The sequence below is a fragment of the Dendrobates tinctorius genome, unplaced genomic scaffold, assembly GCF_039654945.1.
Source record: "Dendrobates tinctorius isolate UK_male_01 unplaced genomic scaffold, ASM3965494v1 ptg000030l, whole genome shotgun sequence".
In the NCBI taxonomy this organism is placed as follows: Eukaryota; Metazoa; Chordata; class Amphibia; order Anura; family Dendrobatidae; genus Dendrobates; species Dendrobates tinctorius.
The window spans coordinates 16,845,415-16,867,260 of NW_027361698.1; the positions used below are offsets into that span (position 1 = coordinate 16,845,415).

Sequence of the window (21,846 nt, forward strand, 5' to 3'; positions counted from 1 at the left end):
CTGTCATGGGAGATCATCGCAGAAACATGGACAGGTAAATTTTTAGAACAGCAGGCGCGCAGTCGGGCACAGAGCTCAGTCAGGCGCAGGCCTTAATTTGTAAAAAAGAGAATTAAAATAAAAAAAGGTTATTCTCACCTTCCGACGGCCTCCTGTCTTCTTTCCACGCGCCCGGCCTCGCGTTCCCAATAATGCTTTGTGGCTTAGACCGCTGATGACGTCATTCTCGCAAGAGCGGGAAAGAAGACCGACGTCACTCTCGCGAGAGCGAGAAAGAAGACCGACGTCATCAGCGGTCTAAGCCGCAAAGCATTACTGGGAGTGTGAGGCCGGGCACGTGGAAAGAAGACAGGAGGCCGTCGGAAGGTGAGAATAACTTTTTTTTATTTTTTAATATTATTTTTTTACATACTAGAGGGCTGCGACAGTGATTGGTAGTGGGTACAGGGCCGCGACGCTGATTGGTCGCGGACAGAGGGCCGCGACGCTGATTGGTCGCGGCTACACGGAAAGGGGGGTGAGGGGACCATTCATACCAGGAAAGGGGGTGAGAGGACCATACATACCTGGATTGGGGGGTGAGGGGACCATGCATACCAGGATTGAAGGGTGAGGGGACCATGCATACCAGGATTGGGGGGTGAGGGAACCATGCATACCAGGAAAGGGGGGTGAGGGGACCATGCATACCAGGATTGGGGGTTGAGTGGACCATGCATACAGGAAAGAGGGGTGAGGGGACCATGCGTACCAGGATTGGGGGGTGAGAGGACTATGCATACCAGGAAAGGGGGGTGAGGGGACCATGCATACCCTGAAAGGGGGTAAGAGGACCATGCAGGATTGGGGGGTGAGGGAACCATACATACCAGGATTGGGGTGTGAGAGGACCATACATACCAGCAAAGGGGGTGAGGGGACCATACATACCAAGAAAGGGGGTTGAGGGGACCATGCATACCGGGATAGGGGGGTGAGGGGACCATGTATACCAGGATTGGGGGGTGAGAGGACCATGCATAACAGGACTGGGGGGTGAGGGGACCATGCATACCAAGAAAAGAGGTTGAGGGGACCATGCATACCAGGATAGGGGGGTGAGGGGACCATGCATACCAGGATTGGGGGGTGAGAGGACCATGCATGCCAGGACTGGGGGGTGAGGGGACCATGCATACCCTGAAAGGGGGTAAGAGGACCATGCATACCAGGATTGGGGGGTGAGGGGACCATGCATACCAGGATAGGGGGGTGAGGAGACCATGCATACCAGGAAAGGGGGGTGAGGATACCATGCATACCAGGATTGGGGGGTGAGGGGACCATGCATACCAAGAAAAGGGGGTGACGGTGAGCATACATACCAGGATTGGGGTGTGAGAGGACCATGCATACCAGCACAGGGGAGTGAGGGGACCATGCATACCAAGAAAGGGGGGTGAGTGGACCATGCATACCAGGATTGGGGGGTGAGAGGACCATGCATACCAGGATTGGGGGGTGAGGGGACCATGCATACCCTGAAAGGGGGGTAAGAGGACACAGGGGTTACAAGGAAACTAAACTTCAGGAAGGCACATTTCCAACGGATGAGATATGATCTTGGTGCAATTAACTGGGACAATATCCTGAGACATAAAAATACAGAAAGAAAATGGGAGATATTTATTAGCATCCTGAATAGGACCTGTGCACAATATATACCGTATGGAAATAAACATCCTAGAAATAGGAGGAAACCACTATGGCTAAATCGAGCTGTAAGGGGCGCAATAAGTGACAAAAATAAAGCATTTAGAGAATTAAAGCAAGTAGGTAGTGATGAGGCATTGAATAAATACAGAAGATTAAATAAATTCTGTAAAAAGCAAATCAAGATAGGAAAGATTGAGACAGAGAGACTCATTTCCAGAGAAAGTAAAAATAATCCCAAAATATTCTTTAACTACATAAATAGTAAGAAACTAAAAAATGATAGTGTTGGTCTCCTTAAAAATAGTCTGCGTAAAATGGTGAATGAGGATGAGGAAAAAGCCAATATGCTAAATGACTTTTTTTCAACAGCATTTACACAAGAAAATCCCATGACGGATAACATGATCAGTGATAACAAAAACTCTCCATTAAATGTCACCTGCTTATCCCTGCAGAAATTACGTCGGCATCTAAAAATCACTAAAATTCACAAATCGCCGGGCCCAGATGGGACACACCCCCGAGTACTGCAGGTATTAAGTACAGTTATAGATTGACCATTATTTTTACTCTTTAAAGATTCCATAATAACAGGGTCTGCACCACAGGACTGGCGTATAGCAAATGTGGTGCCAATATTCAAAAAGGGGACAAAAACTGAACTTGGAAATTATAGGCCAGTAAGCTTAACCTCTACTGTGGGTAAAATCCTGGAGTGTTTTCTAAGAGATGCTATATAGGAATATCTGAAGAAGAATAACCTCATGACCCAATATCAACATGGGTTTACGAGGGACAGTTCCTGTCAAACTAATCTGATAAGCTTTGATGAAGAGGTAAGTTCTGGACTGGAACAAGGAAATGCAGTGGACGTGGTGTACACGGACTTTTCAAAAGCTTTTGATACGGTGCCACACAAAAGGTTGATACAAAAAATGAGAACAATGGGGATAGGGGAAAATATGTGTTAGTGGGTTAATAGCTGGCTCAGGGATAGGAAACCAAGGGTGGTTATTAATGGAGCACACTCAGACTGGGTCACGGTTAACACTGGGGTACCACAGGGGTCAGTACTGGGCCCGCTACTTTTTAACATACTGTATTTATTAATGACCTTGTAGGGGGCATAGAGAGTAGAATTTCAATATTTGCAGGTGACATTAAACTCTGCAGGGTAATCAATACAGAGAAGGACAATTTTATATTACAGGAGGATTTATGTAAACTAGAAGCTTGGGCTGATAAATGGCAAATGAGCTTAAATGGGGATAAATGTAAGGACATGCACTTGGGTAGAACAAACAAGATGTATAATTATGTGCTTAATTGTAAAACACTGGGTAAAACTATCACTGGAAAAGACCTGGGTGTATGGGTGGATGACAAACTCACATTTAGTGGCCAGTGTCAGGCAGCTGCTGCAAAGGCAAATAAAATAATGGGATGCATTAAAAGAGGCATAGATGCTCATGAGGAGAACATAATTTTACCTCTATACAAGTCACTAGTGTGACCACACTTAAAATACTGTGTACAGTTCTGGTCTCTGGTATATAAGAAAGACATAGCTGAATTGGAGCGGGTGCAGAGAAGAGCGACCAAGATTATAAGAGAACTGGGGGGTCTGCAATACCAAGACAGGTTATTACACTTGGGGTTATTAATTTGGAAAATTGAAGGCTTAGGGGTGATCTTATTACAATGTATAAATATATGCGGGGACAGTACAAAGACCTTTCTAATGATCTTTTTACTCTTAGACCTGTGACGGGGACATGGGGGCATCCTCTACGTCTGGAGGAAAGAAGGTTTAAGCATACTCACAGACGCGGATTCTTTACTGTAAGAGCAGTGAGACTATGGAACTCTATGCCACATGATGTTGTAATGAGTAATTTACTACTAAAATTTAAGAAGGGACTGGATGCCTTTCTTGAAAAGTATAATATTACAGGGTATATACTCTAGTCTCCTTGATATTGTGTTGATCCAGGGAGCTAGTCTGATTGCCGTATGTGGAGTCGGGAAGGAATTTTTTTCCCAAATGTGAAGCTTACTGTTTGCCACATGGGTTTTTTTTTGCCTTCCTCTGGATCAACATGTTACAGCAGGTTAGGACAGGATATGGGTTGAACTAGATGGACTTAAACTCTTCCTTCAACCTTAATAACTATGTTACTATGTTACTACAGTATGTTAGTACAATTATCACAAAGGAAGGAATTGAATAATACCTACCCCCATGTGAGATAGCTTATCAAGAGAAAATCTATCAAAAGGGTAAGAATAATACTTGCCTCAAAAATAGCCATTAGTCAGTGTAAATTGGAACAGAAATTTCACTGTGAGAGGAGAAATCATATTTACCCTGAATGGCTAATACAGTAAGTAAGGACATTACTAACTAATGTGGACTCTGAATTTTTAAATGAGCATAAATTATTATTATTATTATTATTATTATTACTTAATCAATAAAAGTTATTTTTGAAATCTCAGAATCTTTAGTTTGGGTCTATTTGCCATTCGGCAATTTGTAAATTATATTGTTAAACCCTACGCTGATTCTGTCTGAACATATTTTGAATGGTGAGAGAGAAATTATGTCTTGTTTTTTGTGTTGTTCCACGATACACAAAGGAAACAAACGCCTATAAAACAAAATGTGTAATTGCAATAATTTTCCAAGAGTTTCACTGAGGCTATTAGCTTCATTGATTTGAAACCCAGAAGTTTGCTCCAGCACACTATGTGTTAAGAGGGGATAATCGGCCATTTTAAAGGCTGGGTTTTTGTGGACAACCATAGAGCTGTTGGAAGATTGTCCACCTTATCTCCACCTCATGGTGCGGTCTGGGGTTTAAATAGTTGACTGTCTGAGAAATTCAGTGTTCAGTAGACCTAGACAGTGGTACTCCAGTGCTATGTGTCCTGACAAGGAAGCTGAACCAATACAAGTTGATTTTCCTGAATGGGAGGATCCCTGCAACCACACAGACTATGCTATATGTTATGCTTTGATTTTCCTTAGGCTAGGAATGGTTTGATTATGCACTGGGTTATGCAGCACTCCTAATAAATCAGTGAGAGACTTAAAGAAACAGTGTTTCTGTGTCTACCTCCGCGTGCAGCCAAGTGAGCTGATCTACGACAATATTTATATATATACAGTAGATATATATACCCACACATGTGCATACAAATAGTAATATATATATATATATATATATAATCGCCTTTCTTCCACCCGTAATGAGTTCCCCCTGGTCCTTAGTATGGTCCTTGGAAGGAACAAGTCATGTGCCAGCGTTTTCTACTGGCCACACATATATTTATACATGTACTGTAAATGAGATCTCCTCTGAGGTGTCTTTTTTCTAAGCTATACAAGCCCAACTTTTCCAACCTCTCCTCATATGAGAGGCCTTCCATCCCTTGTAATAATCTAGTTGCCTATCGTTGAAATGATTCTAACTTCTGAATATCCTTTTTAAAATGTGGAGCCCACAACTGGATCCTATATTCTAGATGTGGCTTCACCAGTGATTTATAAAGGGGAAATAACAGGTTGGGATCACGGGATTTTCTCTTTTTATACATCCTAAAATCTTGTTTGCTTTTGCAGCTGCTGCTTGACATTGAGTACTGCTGCTCAGCTTACTTGTAACGAGAATACCCAAGTCCTTCTCCTCTTCTGTAGTCCCGAGTATACTCCGATTTATTGTCTTTGCAGCAATAGGATTACTCCGTCCTAGGTGCATTACTTACATTCATCTATATTAAATCTCATTTGCCAAGTGTTTGCCCATTCAGTCATCTTATTCTGATCGTTTTGCAATATTTTAATGTCAAAGTCAGATTTTAATATCCTGCATAGTTTGGTGTTGTCAAAAAAGATTGACACTTTACTCTCAATCCCATCCACAAGGTCATTAATAAAGAGGTTAAAGAGAATTGGTCCTATCCAGATATATTTATCTATAAATAAATATATATATATATATACACTATATATATACATTATATATACACACACACACATATATATATATATATATATATACACACAGTATATACACATACGTGCATACAGTTATTGGGCAGTTAACATGAAACATAAAAAGCACTATGAATCGTGATATTTGAACTTAGTAGAGAACATTGTTCCCACAAATAAAAGCTATTAATAATTAGAATATGAAAATGCATCACTTACACTAAAGGACAAATTGACAACGGTTTTCTAATCTATTCACCCTCAGCCAAGTAGATGAGGAAGTCATGAAAGTCTCAGTTGAAGAAAAGAAGAGACTTATTCATGGCACTGTGTGTTCTTTGTTAGAGTGGTTGAATTATCACTTGGCCATTCTATGCAGCCTTTAGTACTTTAATGTACAGCTGCAGTTACTGAGTCGGGCTTCAGCTGGTACCAACCAGCACAGGGTTACACTGCTAAATGCTAAATTAAACATTAAAAGAAAACCTGATCACATGGAAATATTAAATGGCCACAAGAAGACTGCCTGAGTTGTTCAAGTTATTTAGGACTATGCCAAAAAAAACATAACCATCATCAGTTGTGTTTTCTTTTCTTAATTGCTTAAAGTTATTCATGGAAAACACTGTAGAAAAATTCTAGTCTTAATGTTCAATGAAAAAATACAGCATAAGCCACCTTGTATAATGTAGTTTCAATCATTCTCAGTTTAAGTTTTAGATCTCAGTCCAGAAACTGTCACCTAGCCAAATCAGATCTCATATTTTACAGTCATGAGGGGCACACACTGAATCACCATGTGTGCAAATTGAGATTCTGATTTAGTTTTTATCCTAACTCAAATTGCAAGGTTCGTTAAATGGTTGTGTCATCATCCAGGATGGAGTTTCGCTTTGGCCCGTCCTGATCAGACTGGGGGTTAATTGTTCCGCCTCTCTCTGGCAGAGGGCGGCTATTTAATGCTCACTGGACCTAGGTCCGGTGTCAGTTATACTCCTGCCCTCGGCTGAGTTAGTTGACCTTGTGCGTACGTGTGCCTTGTGCCTGATATCTTGCTTGCTTGTTTGGTTGTGATCCGGTTCTGTCCCTGTTACGAGCTCTGCCTGTCCCTCTTGTACTGCGCTACCTCTCGTGTATGACTCTCTGCTTGTGACCCGACTTCTCTCTGCTCGTTCCCTTGGTACCACGTCGCCCTCTTGAGTATGACCTTTGGCTTTGTCTGACCACCCATCTGTTTGTCCCTCCTGTGCCTTGTTTGCCCGTACTGTGTATGACCTCCGTTTTACCTGACTCTGAGTTGTTGTATGGTGTCCTGTCATATCTGAAAGCAGGACGCTAAGCCCCGCCCCCTTGCAGTCACATGACCATAGGTCCTGTGCCAGCTTGCTAACTTCAGTGTCCTCAGGTCCTGTGCATCTTTACTTTCCGGCGCTGACAGGATCCTGACACCGATAGTTTGAAGCACGCATTGTCACCTCTGCTGCCCTGCTCCACAGGTATCTTTTAGCACAGTTTCTGTACTCAGGACACGTGCAATGGCTCAGTGAGCGAGTGTAGTGCGGTGTCTCTGACAGGTTGATAGTGACTTCTAGGATCGCTGCTTCAAGGAGGTGGCGCTAGAGTTCTATTCCTCTCTGAAGAGGTAATTTCCATATTTAATTTCCCAGAGGAGCATTGGACTGCCTATAAGCCTATAAGCCTCCTTACATTGGCATGCCAGAGTCGATATGTCACTCTCCACAAGGTGACACCTTACCCCTTAAACCTCAGTTTAAGTCAGTAACATGAGGTTCAGCTTAATACGAAAGTTTCACAAATTTTCCCCTCATTAACAAGCAGCACAAACTAGTATCTGATTTTTTTTTTTTTAAAATGTGCTTTACACCTCTCTGTCTGCCCTGACTTTCGGAGGTGTTTAGGGAGAGCGAATTAATTAGGGCACCACACTTCTGTCTGGATCTGTCCATCTTTTGGTATTTTATATGATGCTTTCCTAGAGTACTTATCTGTTATGCTCCAATGTACCTTGAAATAGACCCTGCATATTGTAGAGTTGAGTTATAGTTCATTAGATTATTGTTATGTAATAAGCCCTGTTTTCAAAATTTAGGAGCCATTGATCACTCCAGACTGGGCTAAAAGGTTAACTATTCAAAATTAGATAGCTTGCGGCCAACGGATCGTTTGGCTGTTAGCAATCTCTTACAATTCTCCCATACACAGAAATACAAAGCTCCACTAACTGCTCCCATGTTCTCTGTGATAGAGTCATTGTCGAAAGGAGTTTTGAGTGAAATTCGACAGATGATGTCAGAGATGTGTCAGGAGGCCTCCATATACATTGAATGGTTGTCAATCATGACAAAATCTGCAGGTTTGACCAACTGTTATCCAATGTGTATGGGGGCCTTAAGCCAGTTTTTCCACTGCCCAGATTACCACAGCAACTCAGATGACAGTATTTAGCTGTAACCAACTTTCTGAATACTGTTACTGTTTCAATGCAAGTCAAAAGTTGCTGGAATGCTGGTTTACAGGGCAGTGATGATACGTTCTGATATTTCTATTGATACCGGAAAAATACATCACAATGATATCAGGTACTGAAATAATGACACATTCTGAAACTGATACTGATGCCAGGAAAGTTGGGTTTTACATTTCAAAGTTGATGCGATCTAAGATGGCTACACCTTAACAATGATAAGTTAAGATGGGTTGCAGCTCAGTGATGATACTTTCTGTAACTTCTGACAATAATACCACATTCATTGATTCTATATTCTATATTGACTCTAATACATTCACATTGGATCAAGGTTGTATTAAATTATCAATTTCAACCACAATCAAAGATTACTTGCTGGTTTTGAAAATTGAACATTTGTAATTGTTTAAAACACTGGTTGGACATGTCATATTTTTTCTACCAATGATCAGTGCTGATTGCATCATTGGCCAAAAAAATCAATGTATTTTGTCTGTTATATATTTTGGCGATAAACACCATCATTCGTTTGATTGATGGTTATTATTCATCCCATTTCATCTAATGTGTTTAGGTATTTGGCGCTGAGAAGAAGCACTTCTTCATTTTCCATGTGTTTATTCCTTCTGGCAGAACAGGGGTTAATCATCCATTTGGGAAATCCCTGTGCTCACAGCTGATCTCGGTTAGTCACTTTATAATCTGGGCACTGTTAAAAATCCTTGTCAGATTGAGCATTTGCTGCATGGCTAATGGAGGGAGGGGTGTTCCTATGAGAAGGAGAGTTGGAGGAGTTATCTGTGACTGTTTCTTGGTTTGTATGTGTGGTAATTCCCTATCCTTCTCTATTTTGGTTACCTCCACACACCGGTGCAATCCTCTTTTCTATGTGAGTGAATATTTTGTATGCCTGGAATTTTCTGTTAACTTGGTCGGTGTACTACGGTGCACAGTAGCGCCCCTCTTTCCTGAGTGGGGGAAGAGAACAGACGGTGGGCTAACTCAGGACATAAGGCAAGGGTGGAGGCCCTGACATCTTCACCTTCAGAAGTATCATGGGAAGTAGGGCGAGCTTGGGTGCCCCGTAGTGTTTGGGACAGGGAAGGACCCCCTGGTCCCGGGTCACCCAACTGCCGTGTTGTGACAATATACATATGTCTAGAACTAGAGAATTTAGATATTTTACCTAAATATATTCCTAAATCCATGTTGATTAACTTATTTTTATATCTTTCTACCTGATCAAATCTATATACATTGAACTGAATAATAACAAAATCCACCCAAGCTCTCCTTGTTAGCGGCCGTAAATATCTTGCATGTTTCCTTTTAAATCCAGGTCTTTGTAAGGGATTTGGAGCTTTGTTTCAGAAAAAGTAAGCACTGCTCAGTATAAACACTTATTAAGAAATTAATCATCAATTTTAAACATAAAACTTAGAGACAAAAGGCAGTGATTTACTTTAATTGCTGGACAATTTTGCCTAAATAAAAATTGCAACACTTTTCTAAAGCAACCATCCTATTTGCCACTAAACAGAAGCCTTAGTCCATGGGTTGCAGAATAGAAAAAAATGTAAATATTTCAATGCTACTGCAGTCTCGGCATACTCAGGAGAAATTGCTCAACAAATTTTGCATTACATTTTCTCCTGTTACCCTTGTGAAAATAAAAAAATGGGAGGCTAAAATAAAATTTTTGTGGGGAAAAATGAGATTTTTTTTTCTTTTCACTGCTCTATGTTATAATCATCTATGAAGCAGCTCAGGGTTCAAGGTGCTCACTGAACATCTAGTTACATTTATGCATGGGTTTAGTTTCCAAAATGGTGTCACATGTGGGGGGTTTCCACTGTTTAAGCACATTAGGGGCTCTACAAATGCAACATGACACCTGCAGATCACTCCATCAAAATCTGCGCTTGAAAATTTCTTACTACTTGCTTTCTGAGCCCTGTTGTGCATCCAATCAGTAGTTTTTTTTCACTATGTATGGAGTATCTGCATACTCAGGAGAAATTGCACAACACATTTTGGGGTCCATTTTTTTCTTTTACCCTTGTGAAAATAAAAAAATTGGGTTTAAAGTAAAATGTTTGTGAAAAAAAGTTAGTTGTTAATTTTTTCCTTCAACATTCTAAAAATTCCTGTGAAGCACCTGAGGGGTTAATAAACTTCTTGAATGTGGTCTTGAGCATCATGAGGGGTGCAGTTGTTAGAATGGTGTCACTTTTGGGTATTTTCTGTCATAGATCCCTCAAAGTCACTTCAAATGGTCAAATGGTCCCTAAACAAACTGTTTTGTAAATTTTGATGAAAAAATGAAAATTGCTGGTCAACTTTTAACCCTTATAACTTCCTAATAAAAAATTGTGCTGATGTAAAGTAGACGTAAATGCTACTTATTAACTATTTTGTGTGACATAGCTAGAGTTGAGCAAATTTGCTCTGGTCCCTGCTTATTCAGCAAGCTATAGCACATACCGAATAAGCTACAGACGGAACCCAACTTCATGGATAGCGCTGGCTGATCAGTTTTTTGGCTCCACAGTTGCATGTGTTGCGGCTGTGTGACAGTCACGAGACATGCATGCAGAGCCTTTTTTGTTTGGCTCTCCATGTATGTGTCATGACTGTCACACAGCCATGACACATTCTTCTGCAGAGCCAAACAGCTGATCAGCCGGCGCTATCCACGAAGCCGGGTTCCTTACCACAACTAATTTGGTAAGTGCTATAGCTTGCCAAATAAGCAGGGACCAGAACAAATTCGCTCAACTCTAGACATAACGTTCTGATTTAAGGTAATAAAAAGTAAAAGTTTGAAAATTACTAAATTTTCCAACTATTCACCAAATTTCTGTTCTTTATTTCACAAATAAATGCAAGTTATAGCAAATTTTTTTTTACCACTATCATGAAGGACAATATAGAAAAAAACATTCTCAGAATCAGTGGGGATCGACATTTCTTCCACTACAGCCAACCCAGCAGATGTAGACTGTAACAGACAAGGTGGTGGAACCACTGTGCTGTATACCTAGGAAAGCCTGGAGGGGCATAACTAGGTGGCCTACCACATCCTCCTAACTCGGATAAGTGGCAGCAGGTGAAAACTGCGACCCAAGGATGGACTAGGAGGTGGCACCAAGTGCTACTTCAGGGCTGACCTAAAGAAGGTGGCAGCTGAACCCCTACAGTGGGTAGGCTGCTACGGCCCGAAGGAGGGATGAAGAATGCAGGCAGGAACTGTAGGGACACTGGAACCACAGGTGCAGATGGGACCGGCTGAGGAACAGAGAAGCACTTGCAGGTGCGGGCTAGACCAGGTGTTAGACAGATGGGTGCTGGCAGGTGCAATCTGGAGCAGCTGATGGTCAGAAGAGCACAGACAAGTACAAGCAAATTGGTGCAGGTTGACTTGCAGACGGGAGGACCTGGGGAAACTGACAACTAGCAAGCATGCAAGGCAAACTAACAATGGAGCTCAGGCACCTCCATATTGGGGAAGTCTTAACTAGAAGTTATCACCCAGCTATAGGCTGTGAATACCTTAGGTTGAAGTGGGTGGTCCCTTTAAGAGGGAGGGAGCACATGCATACCCTAAGCATAGTGCCCGGGCTTACAACAGAACCTTGGTGGACACCGTCACATAGGGGGCGAGATGAGGGGGTGGTGTGTGAGTGGGAGACACTGAATGTCCTGTCTGTTAGGTACAAGGAGATCCAACAAAGGGCCAAGTCTGTAATGTCAAAAGATCAGAAAGTCTGCAGTAAGAGGGAATGGTCCACTGTGTCAAAGGCAGATGCCAGGTCCAGGAGAAGGAGGAGGTAAAACTCATGTCACTTTCATTTGGCAGTTACTGGGGCGTTGGTGACTTTAGTCAGGGAAGTTTCAGTCCAATAGTGCAGTCTGAAGCCAGATTGTAAGCTGTCAAAGAGGGAGCAAAATTATCATTGCAAAAGTGCTGAAAATACTTTTGTAGCAACAGAAATATTTTCTTGCACTTTTTACTGAATGTTACCGATTTTTACTGATTTTATAAAATTTTCCTCCTGTTTCCATTTTACAAATCCGAATATGCCATATTCATACAGAATTTATGTTTGGTGATCGTTTTCCAAACAAATTCACTTATCACTAACCATGACATCCAGGTAAATGTGAGAAGGAAGGGGCTCTCTCTTGCATTCTATCCACCCACTGTGAATCAATTGGTGATGTGTGCCCTTCTTTGACAACCAGAGGCCAAACAGTAGTGCCCAGGTCTAGTAGCTATGGTAGCTTATTAGACCCTGTCATAAGAAAGATCTAATAGCCATAGGCCATGTCTTGCTGTAAGCCTGCACACTCCAACAGGCAATGCAAAAGAAAAAGAAAAGGAAATATATCAATAAATAAATATAAATATTTGTGCATACCAGTGTTTCCCAAACTCTAGTCCTCACGGACCCCACGGGTCATGTTTTCAGGATTTCCTTATCATTGCACAGATGGTGGAAGTATCATCAAGGCATCAGGAATTCTCTCACCTGTGCAACTCTATGGAAATCCTGAAAACATGACTCGTGGGGTCCGTGAGGACTGGAGTTTGGGAAACACTGGTGTATACTGTATGTATGTAGAGAGAGATAGAGAAAACACTATTTTTATAAGCAAATAGTAACAAAAATGTCCTGCCACATAATTAGTAACAATATGTCTAAAACATGCTGAACTTATTCACTTATATTGCACAGTGAATGATTGTTTTTTTATATATAAATTTAACCACAGCCAGTTTTCACCTTCTCGACCAGGCCTTATTTTTCAAATCTAATGAGTCACTAAATAAAAATGGAATGATTCCAGAATTGCTGTTTTATTGTTCATTCTATGGTAATAACTATAGAATGCTACTATACGGTGCATCACAAATGTGAGTAAACGCTTGACTGTCTTAGGCAAGGAGTTCAATAGAGCTTCACAGTTTGCCACTGGATTCCTCTTCCACTCCTCCAAGACGAAATCACGTAACTGGTGGATGTTAGATAACTAGAGCTCCTCCACCTTCCATTTGAGGATGCCCCACAAATGCTCAATAGAGTTTATGTCTGGAGAAATGCTTGGCCAGTCCAGCACTTTTACCCTCAGTTTTTTTAGCAAGGTAGTGGTAATCCTGTAGATGTGTTTGCAGTCATTTTCATGTTGAAATACTGTCCTGGACCACATTTCCAAAGAGATAGGATCATGCTCTGCTTCTGTAAGTTCCAGTACATGTTGGCATTCATGGTTCCCTTAATAAACTAGCTCCCCACAGCCGGCAGCACTTATGCAGCCCAAAACCATGACAATACCACCACCATGCTTAACTGTAGGCAAGACACATTTGTCTTTGCTCTCCTCCACTGGTAGTAGCCACATATGCTTGACACCATCTGAATCAAATGAGTTTATTTTGTTCTCATCAGACCACAGTTCCCATAAGCCATGTCTTTAATCTGTTTGCCTTCAGCAAACTGCGAGCTTTCCTGTGCATCATCTTTTGAAGAGGCTTCCTTCTTGGATGACAGTCATGCAGTCCAATTTGATGAAGTGTGCGTCGTATGTACTTAGCACTGACAGGCTGCCCAGCCACCCCTTTAACCTCTGCAACAATGCTGGCAACAGTCATATGTCTATTTTGAAAAGATGAACTCTGGATATGACAGTGAGCACATTCAATGAACACATGCGGAATCACCATGTGTACAAAAGCCGGCAGCACTTTGGACGGAGCGGGCATGTGCTGCGTCCAAAGCCCTGCCGATTCCAGACTGTGGAAACATATGCGAACACTTCCATACTAACTTTCTAGAGTTTTTTTTCCAAACCTGCCTAAATCTTTTGCTTAGTACTGTATATAGAAGTTTAATTTTAGCATGAAACATAAAGCTTGATCTAAAAAACCTGTAGAAAGAAGACATTATACACTGCTCAAAAAAATAAAGAGAACACTAAAATACCATATCCTAGATATCTCTGAATGAAATATTCCAGTTGCAAAATTTTATTCATTGCATAGTGGAATGTGTTCAGAACAATAAAACATAACAATTATCAATGTAAATCAAAATGAATATCCCATGAAGGTCTGCATTTGGAATGATACTCAAAATCAAAGTGGAAAATCAAATTACAGGCTGATCCATCTTCAGAGGAAATGCCTCATGACAAGGAAAAAATGCTCAGTATTGTGTGTGGCCTCCACGTGCCTGTATGACCTCCCTACTGTACAACACCTGGGCCTGCTCCTGATGAGGTGGCGGATGGTATCCTGAGGGATCTCCTCCCAGACCTGTACTAAAGCATCCGCCAACTCCTGGACAGTCTGTGGTGCAACGTGACGTTGGTGGATGGAGCGAGACATGATGTCCCAGATGTGCTCAATCGGATTCAGGTCTGGGGAACGGGTGGACCAGTCCATAGCTTCAATGCCTTCATCTTGCAGGAACTGCTGAGACACTCCAGCCACATGTGGTCTGGCATTGTCCTGTATTAGGAGGAACCCAGGGCCAACCGCACCAACATATGGTCTCACAAGGGGTCTGACGATCTCATGGCATACCTAATGGCAGTCAGGTTACCTCTGTCAAGCACATGGAGGGCTGTGTGGCCCTCCAAAGAAATGCCACCCCACACCATTACTGACCCACTACCAAACCGGTCATGCTGAAGGCAGCAGATCACTCTCCATGGTGTCTCCAGACTCTGTCACATCTGCTCAGTGTGAACCTGCTTTCATCTGTGAAGAGCACAGGGCGCCAGTGGTGAATTTGCCAATCCTGGTGTTCTGTGGCAAATGCCAAGCGTCCTGCATGGTGTTGGGCTGTGAGCACAACCCCCATCTGTGGACGTTGGGCCCTCAGACCATCCTCATGGAGTTGGTTTCTAACCCTTTGTGCAGACACATGCACATTTGTGGCCTGCTGGAGGTCATTTTGCAGGGCTATGGCAGTGCACCTCCTGTTCCTTCATGCACAAAGTCAGGGGTAGCGGTCTTGCTGCTGGGTTGTTGCCCTCCTACGGCCCCCTCCACGTCTCCTGGTGTACTGGCCTGTCTCCTAGTAGAGCCTACAGCCTCTGGACACTAAACTGACAGACACAGCAAACCTTCTTGCCACAGCTCAGATTGATATGCCATCCTAGATGAGCTGCACTACCTGAGCCACTTGTGTGGGTTGTAGAGTCCATCTCATGCTACCACGATGTGAAAGCACAACCAACACTCAAAATTGACCAAAACATCAGCCAGAAAGCATTGTTACTGAGATGTGGTCTGTGGTCCCCACCTGCAGAACCACTCCTTTATTGAGGGTGTCTTGATAATTGAAAATAATTTCCATCTGTTGTCTATTCCACTTGCACAACAGCATGTGAAATTGATTGTCAATCAGTGTTGCTTCCTAAGTGAACAGTTTGATTTCACAGAAGTTTGATTTACTTGGAGTTATATTCTGTTGTTTAAGTGTTCCCTTTATTTTTTTGAGCAATGTATTTGTCAATGTTGCTTTAGCAAGATGTTTATAACAAGTGAGGCATTCATAGCCTGAGGCCAATACATTGATACATTTTCTTTTTTCTAATTCTTAACAGGGATGCATGCCAATTATCTGAAAAAAAATATTTTTTCAGTTTATGCTCCTATGGTCAAATAATACAGTATGTGAAAAATACTATATTAAAATGAATATTCAAAAAATATAATTACAGTTGAGAATGTACCAGTTATATAGTAAATGTATAGGTATTTACCAAAGACATTAAGATAAAATTATATAGAAGTTAATATAGATTGGTTCTTTAGTATAATTAAGACCAGTATTACAATTTTTTGCATATTCTTAAATCTGTGCAATTTAAGGCCACAATAAGGCGCAATAAGGCCTCATATAGCAGAAATAGTGTTTATTTTCCATTGTGATTTGCAGATGGAAAATCTGCAGTATATTACAGTAGAAATATAATTTAATCTAACCACTAGAGAAAAATACTCATGTGCAAATTGAAATGCAATCATGAACTTAACCCCTTATCAACCTATGACGTGTATATAGGTCATAGGTTGCCTCCCCCTCTTTACTGTGGGCTCAGTGCTTTCACGGCACATGACAGCTGATCTAATCAGTTGTCATGCACCCTTAACAGCCACGGGTGGAATTTTGATTCTACCGCAGCTGCTAACTGGTTAGATGCCGCTGTGAATCTCGGACAGCAGCATTTAATTGCAGTAAGCCAGATGTGCGTCTTAGCTCTGCCCATAAGCGTCCCATCACATGATTGTGGGGTGCCTATGCGTTGACATGATGACATCTGTAGATGTCATTGCCAGGGGTGGACGCTGCTCATAGTAGATGAGCATTTTTGTTACACGTAGCAGAGATGCAACCCTGCTACAGTATGTGTAACACAAGCGATCAAAAGATCGCAGCTTCTAGTGTCCCATGGAGACTATTGAAGCAAGTAAAAATTAAAAACTGTTTTTAAAAATATTTAAAACATTTTAAAAACATAAAAGTTCAAATTATCCCCCTTTTGCCGCATTCAAAGTAAAATAATAATAATTTTAAAAAGTAGACATATTTGGTATCATCTCATTCAGAAATGCCCGATCTATCAAAATATAAAAAGTATTAATCAGATCGGTAAACAACATAATGACAAAAAAATCAAAACGCCAGAATTAAGTCTTTTTGTTCGTTGCAACATTGCAATAAAATGCAATAACAGGAGATCAAATCATCGTATCTATCCCAAAATGGTTACAATAAAAAATTCAGATCGGCATGCAAAAATTAGCCCTCACCCAGCCCTAGATCCCAAAAATGGAGACGCTACTAGTCATAGAAATGGTGACTTTTTTTTACAAAATTTACTTTACTATACAAATTGGCCTCCTATGATAATGCTTGTTCCCATATGAACGCTACAGTCATAACTTGAGCCAAAACTGTATTGCAAGAGAGGAGGTTGCCATAGAAGCGCTTGGAAGGTGAGTATAGTGGATTTTTTTCAATATGAAAAATTAGCCACAACTTCAGCACCAAAGTCTACAATTTTCTGTTCAAATTTGCTGATTCTTGCCACTTTTCCATAATAGGTATGCTATGTGTGAACCACGATTGAGATAAGGACACCTCTTAAAAGATTATGGTAATTCTGAGTAAAGGGGATTTTACACATAGCGATATCGCTAGCAATATCGCTAAAGCATCACCGATTTGGTGACGCAGCAGCGATATCGCTAGCGATATCGCTATGTGTGATACTTACCGCCGACCGGCTCCCCCGCTGTCTGTCGCTGATCGCGCGAGATTGCGCAGCTCCATTTCTCGTCGGGCGCTTCCTGCTGGTGCCGATGAGCGACGCATGGACGCGGACGGGAGGACGTCAGGATCGCCGCGTCTGAAAGGTAAGTAACGACCGCTGTATCACTGCTGCATCGCTGTGAGATCTGCCTGTGTGGCAGCTCACTAGCGACCATTTAGCGATGCACCAGCGATCCTGACCGGGTCGTATCGTTGTCGGGATCGCTGGTGCGTCTCTAAATGTAAAGGGGCCTTAAGACTGCTGACACTGTACCAGTTTTATTATCAACTGCAGCTGAATTCTGTTCATTTTTAGTCAACCATTATTGGGACTGGAAGGAAAAATATGTTTTGTAAAAAAAATAAAAAGGTTATTAAAATATCATTACAACAATAATACAACCTTACCTGTGGTAGCGGTTTAACTGGTTTGGTGAGAATTCCTCCAACATAGACAACATGTGGGAGAGTAGGTCTAGGAAATTCCAGTGCAACATCAGTGCAAAGCAGCCAAAGAGAGGACCCTTGTACCAAGTCATACATAGATCTAGCTGGCAAAATGTTGTATTTCCTCATTATTCTGTCATATTTTGGTAGGACGATAAAATTTATTCCAAATCGAGAGACTAAATAAACAATTGTATTTTTAATTCTCTCCAACAAGTCCATGCGATCTGTGAGAAGTGAATTAAATTCTGGAACATATGATAAAGGTGCAGGGGCACCAACCTCAACTGGGAACCAAAGTCCTGTAGAAAACACAACATATTTAATATCCAAAATATTGGCTATGACAAGACCACACATTTCATTTGGATCAACAATCACCATGTCATAGTTTTCTTTCTTTAATCGCTGCATCAGCTCCTGGTTTCCCACCATAATGTCACAATTACTGGAATAATGATCGAGGATATCAAACATTTCTAATGCTGTGAACCGGCCGGAAAAAATATTCTTCATTTTTGATTGAAGAAATTCATCAGATGTGGTGCTATTAAAAATCCCTGGATAGCGCTGGATTTTGTAATGACTCGATGGTGGTATTTCCCTTCCTTCTGAAACCAGAAAGACAGTTTCATGGCCTTTTTCATGAAGAGCTGTGGCCACTGTTTTAAATATATATAAGTGGCTTTCAAACATTATTGGCGGGACGATGATCATTTTGGCAGCCTTTGTTATTGCGAGGGTGAACCACAAGAGTAGAATAACAGATGCAGTAGACTTCATGGCTGTTGGAAAAAAAAAAAAAAGATAATGTAAGCACAGTAATAAATTTCACTTCTAATTGATTTATCATCTGTACCTTCTGGAATATTTATAGGAAATTAATGAGTTCAAATGACTAATATCCAGTTCAGCCTATTCCTAGCACTGCACTAGGACAATTGACTTGCTGGTCAAATCATTCTTGGTGCAGTATCACACACGATCTGCTTATTTCTACTCAATAAAATGTAAATTTGATAAAAACCCTGTAGTATCGTTTTACTTCATTGATATAGCCTAAACCAAATGTCTTTCAAATAAAAGAATACAGTATAACATACAGCATTGGCTATTATTTCCATCTGATTATATCGCTTATATATCCCAATTGATACTCAATTTTAATATTTGGATCAGAAAGATTGACATGCAATTTTGCTATGAGTAAAGCAATGTTCTGTGATCAGACACCCAGCATACATCACATTTGTGCCTGTACGATGGCACAAAGACTCTTTACAGCTATTTTATATTGGTGGCCAGTGTCAGACAGGGGTGCCAAGAACTCACCAATAACCAACTCCGGGAGCCAACTTTTCAGCTACATGCAAATGTAACATTATCCTCAATTGCAAACTTATATAACAATGAACTGGGTAGATTGTTAAATGAATAAGATGCTGCCTTTGTCTATACATAGTGATTCAAGTATATTGTGCCAAGTATTGGTCACATAAGAGGGTCCACTGTGGCATGGAGGCCCACCAGAGGATTGTCTTGTTCTCCTGTGGGCCAGTCCAAGCAAATTGTGGTGCCATATAGTCCTTATGCAGAGAAAGGCATTTGGGAAACATTCTCCCAAAATTCAGAATCAATTGAAAATATTTTAACCTTTTCAACTCCTCGAGCAAGTGGAGGTTGTACAAAGCTGAAATAGCCCAACGCTCATGAGCTCTTGAATTCATATACAGTCAGTATTAAAACAACTTAGAAAAATTGGAGCAAAAAATCCATACAGTCAGTATTAAATAGCACTCTAAATATAATTTGACACCTATATTTCCAACGTTGGTAAGATTTAAAGAAACTGTTATAACAAGAGCATCTCATCAACTAGATTGGAACCAGCAACATGGGTACAAGAAGATAGACTTTCCTTACAAAAATGTTCCACAGCACGTTTGCCAAGCATAGCACCCATTCTCATTATAATAAGCCCTTGCTTCATACCCCATGATATTGGAAAGCAGGAATGGTGTTGACTGGCCTGTGTGGGACAATGAGAAATGCTCAGATGATAGAGCAACTTGGTGATATCTGTGATAATGTAACTTTTTGATGCTCTCAGTGTTGAATCTGTGTATGAGACAGCTTATTGTAATCATCAATGAACATGCAATGGTACTTGGCTATCTCCCAGCCTCACAGGGTGGATTTTGTCAAGTTGCAGGTCCTGCATGTTGCAATATATAGATCCTGCTAATAAAGACTCAGAAACACCACTAACCCAAGTGATGGCTACAGTAAATATTACCCAGCAAGAATCTATAAAATAAAAGAACTTTAGTAGATCTAGCCAGTGAGCATCTACAGTGGACATTTGCTGGTTTAAAGGACTTGGTCATAAATTTATATGGACTATATTACCCATTATTTTTATAGACTAACTTCTATGTATGCTACTATAAAAATATATTTTATTATATCATTGCTAATTTATGTTAACCAAAGTATACACAGTGGATATATATTGTACATACTGTATGTATATACAGTATATATATATACTGTATATACACACACCCCATATTTTGCAGACTATAAGATGCACTGGACCATAAGACGCACCTAGGTTTTAGAAGAGGAAATTAGAAAAAAAATTGAAGCAAAAAATGCGCTCAACTCTACTAATACCCCCTATCCTGGTATATATGGTCCCCTAATCCCCATTCTGGTATGTATGGCTCCCTCATTCTTATCCTGGTATGCATGGCCCACTCATCCTTATCCTGGCATGCATGGCCCCATTATCCCTACCCTGGTATGCATGGCCCCATCATCCCTACCCTGGTATGCATGGCCCCCTCATACCTATACTGGTATGCATAGCCTCCTTATCCCTATCCTGGAATGCATGGCCTCCATCTCCATTCTGGTGTGCATGGCCACCATCCCTCTCCTAGTATGGATGGACCCCTCATCTCTATCCTGATATGCATGGTCCCATCATCCCTATCATGGTATGCATGGTCACCTCATTCCTATCCTGGTAAGCCTGGTCCCTCTAATCCATAGCTTAGTATGCATGGACCTTCATCCATATCCTGGTATGCATGGCACCCTTATCCCTATCCTGGTATGCATGGCCTCCTTATCCCTATCCCGGCATGCAGGGCACCCATCTCAGTCCTGGTAAACATGGCCCCATCCTAATCCTGGTATGATTGATCCCCATCCCGATCCTTGTATGTATGGCCCCATCAGAAAAACATTAATAAACACATAATTCTTTATACCTACTTTACTGTGCTTTCTCGCAGCTTCCTGTTCCGATGCCAGCAGCGGCTTTATGCTTGTAAGCAGCACATGGCAGTGACGTCATTTGCTGCTTACAAGCCTAGGACAGCTTCTAGAATATTCACTGCTCTCCATATTGGGAGTATGTGCGTGGAGAGCAGTGAATATTCATTGCTCTTTGATAGTGGATGCGCTGTTAGCCCCAGCAGCCGACTTCCAGCAGCTGCGGGGCTTTCTCATGTATCTGCTTCTAAAGGAAGTGAATACACACTGCATTCCACACCTATGTGAGTGGTGAACAGTGAATATTCATTCTATTAAGTAGCGAGGTCACGCAAAAGCTCAACAGCAGCAGGAAGATGGCTGCTGCGGCTAACAGCGTTTACGCTATTGAAGAGAAATGAATATTCACTGCTTTCCACTCCCATGGGCATGGAATGCAGTGAATATTCTTTTCTGTTTAGCAGCGGGCACAGTAGTTAGCCGCAGCTGCCGGCACCTGCCTCATGTGACCCATTGCCACGCCGCTGCAGCTCCCCATCTCCCCATCCGAAGCCAGAGCAGGGACATCCAGACTAGAAGACATACCCCCATTTGACTCCACATTTTTGGAG

The 21,846-nt window shown here is 41.4% G+C and overlaps 1 protein-coding gene across 2 annotated transcripts in view; it reads right to left on the reverse strand.

The window, feature by feature from the left end:
* UGT8 (UDP glycosyltransferase 8) overlaps positions 1–21,846 on the reverse strand; it is a 134,380-nt gene that overhangs the window by 39,369 nt on the left and 73,165 nt on the right. For both annotated transcript variants that reach the window (XM_073571875.1, XM_073571874.1), the window contains exon 2: positions 17,915–18,738. In XM_073571875.1, coding sequence (XP_073427976.1) covers positions 17,915–18,736 — 822 coding nt within the window. In that variant the 5' untranslated portion in view covers positions 18,737–18,738. The remainder of the gene's footprint in view (positions 1–17,914; positions 18,739–21,846) is intronic.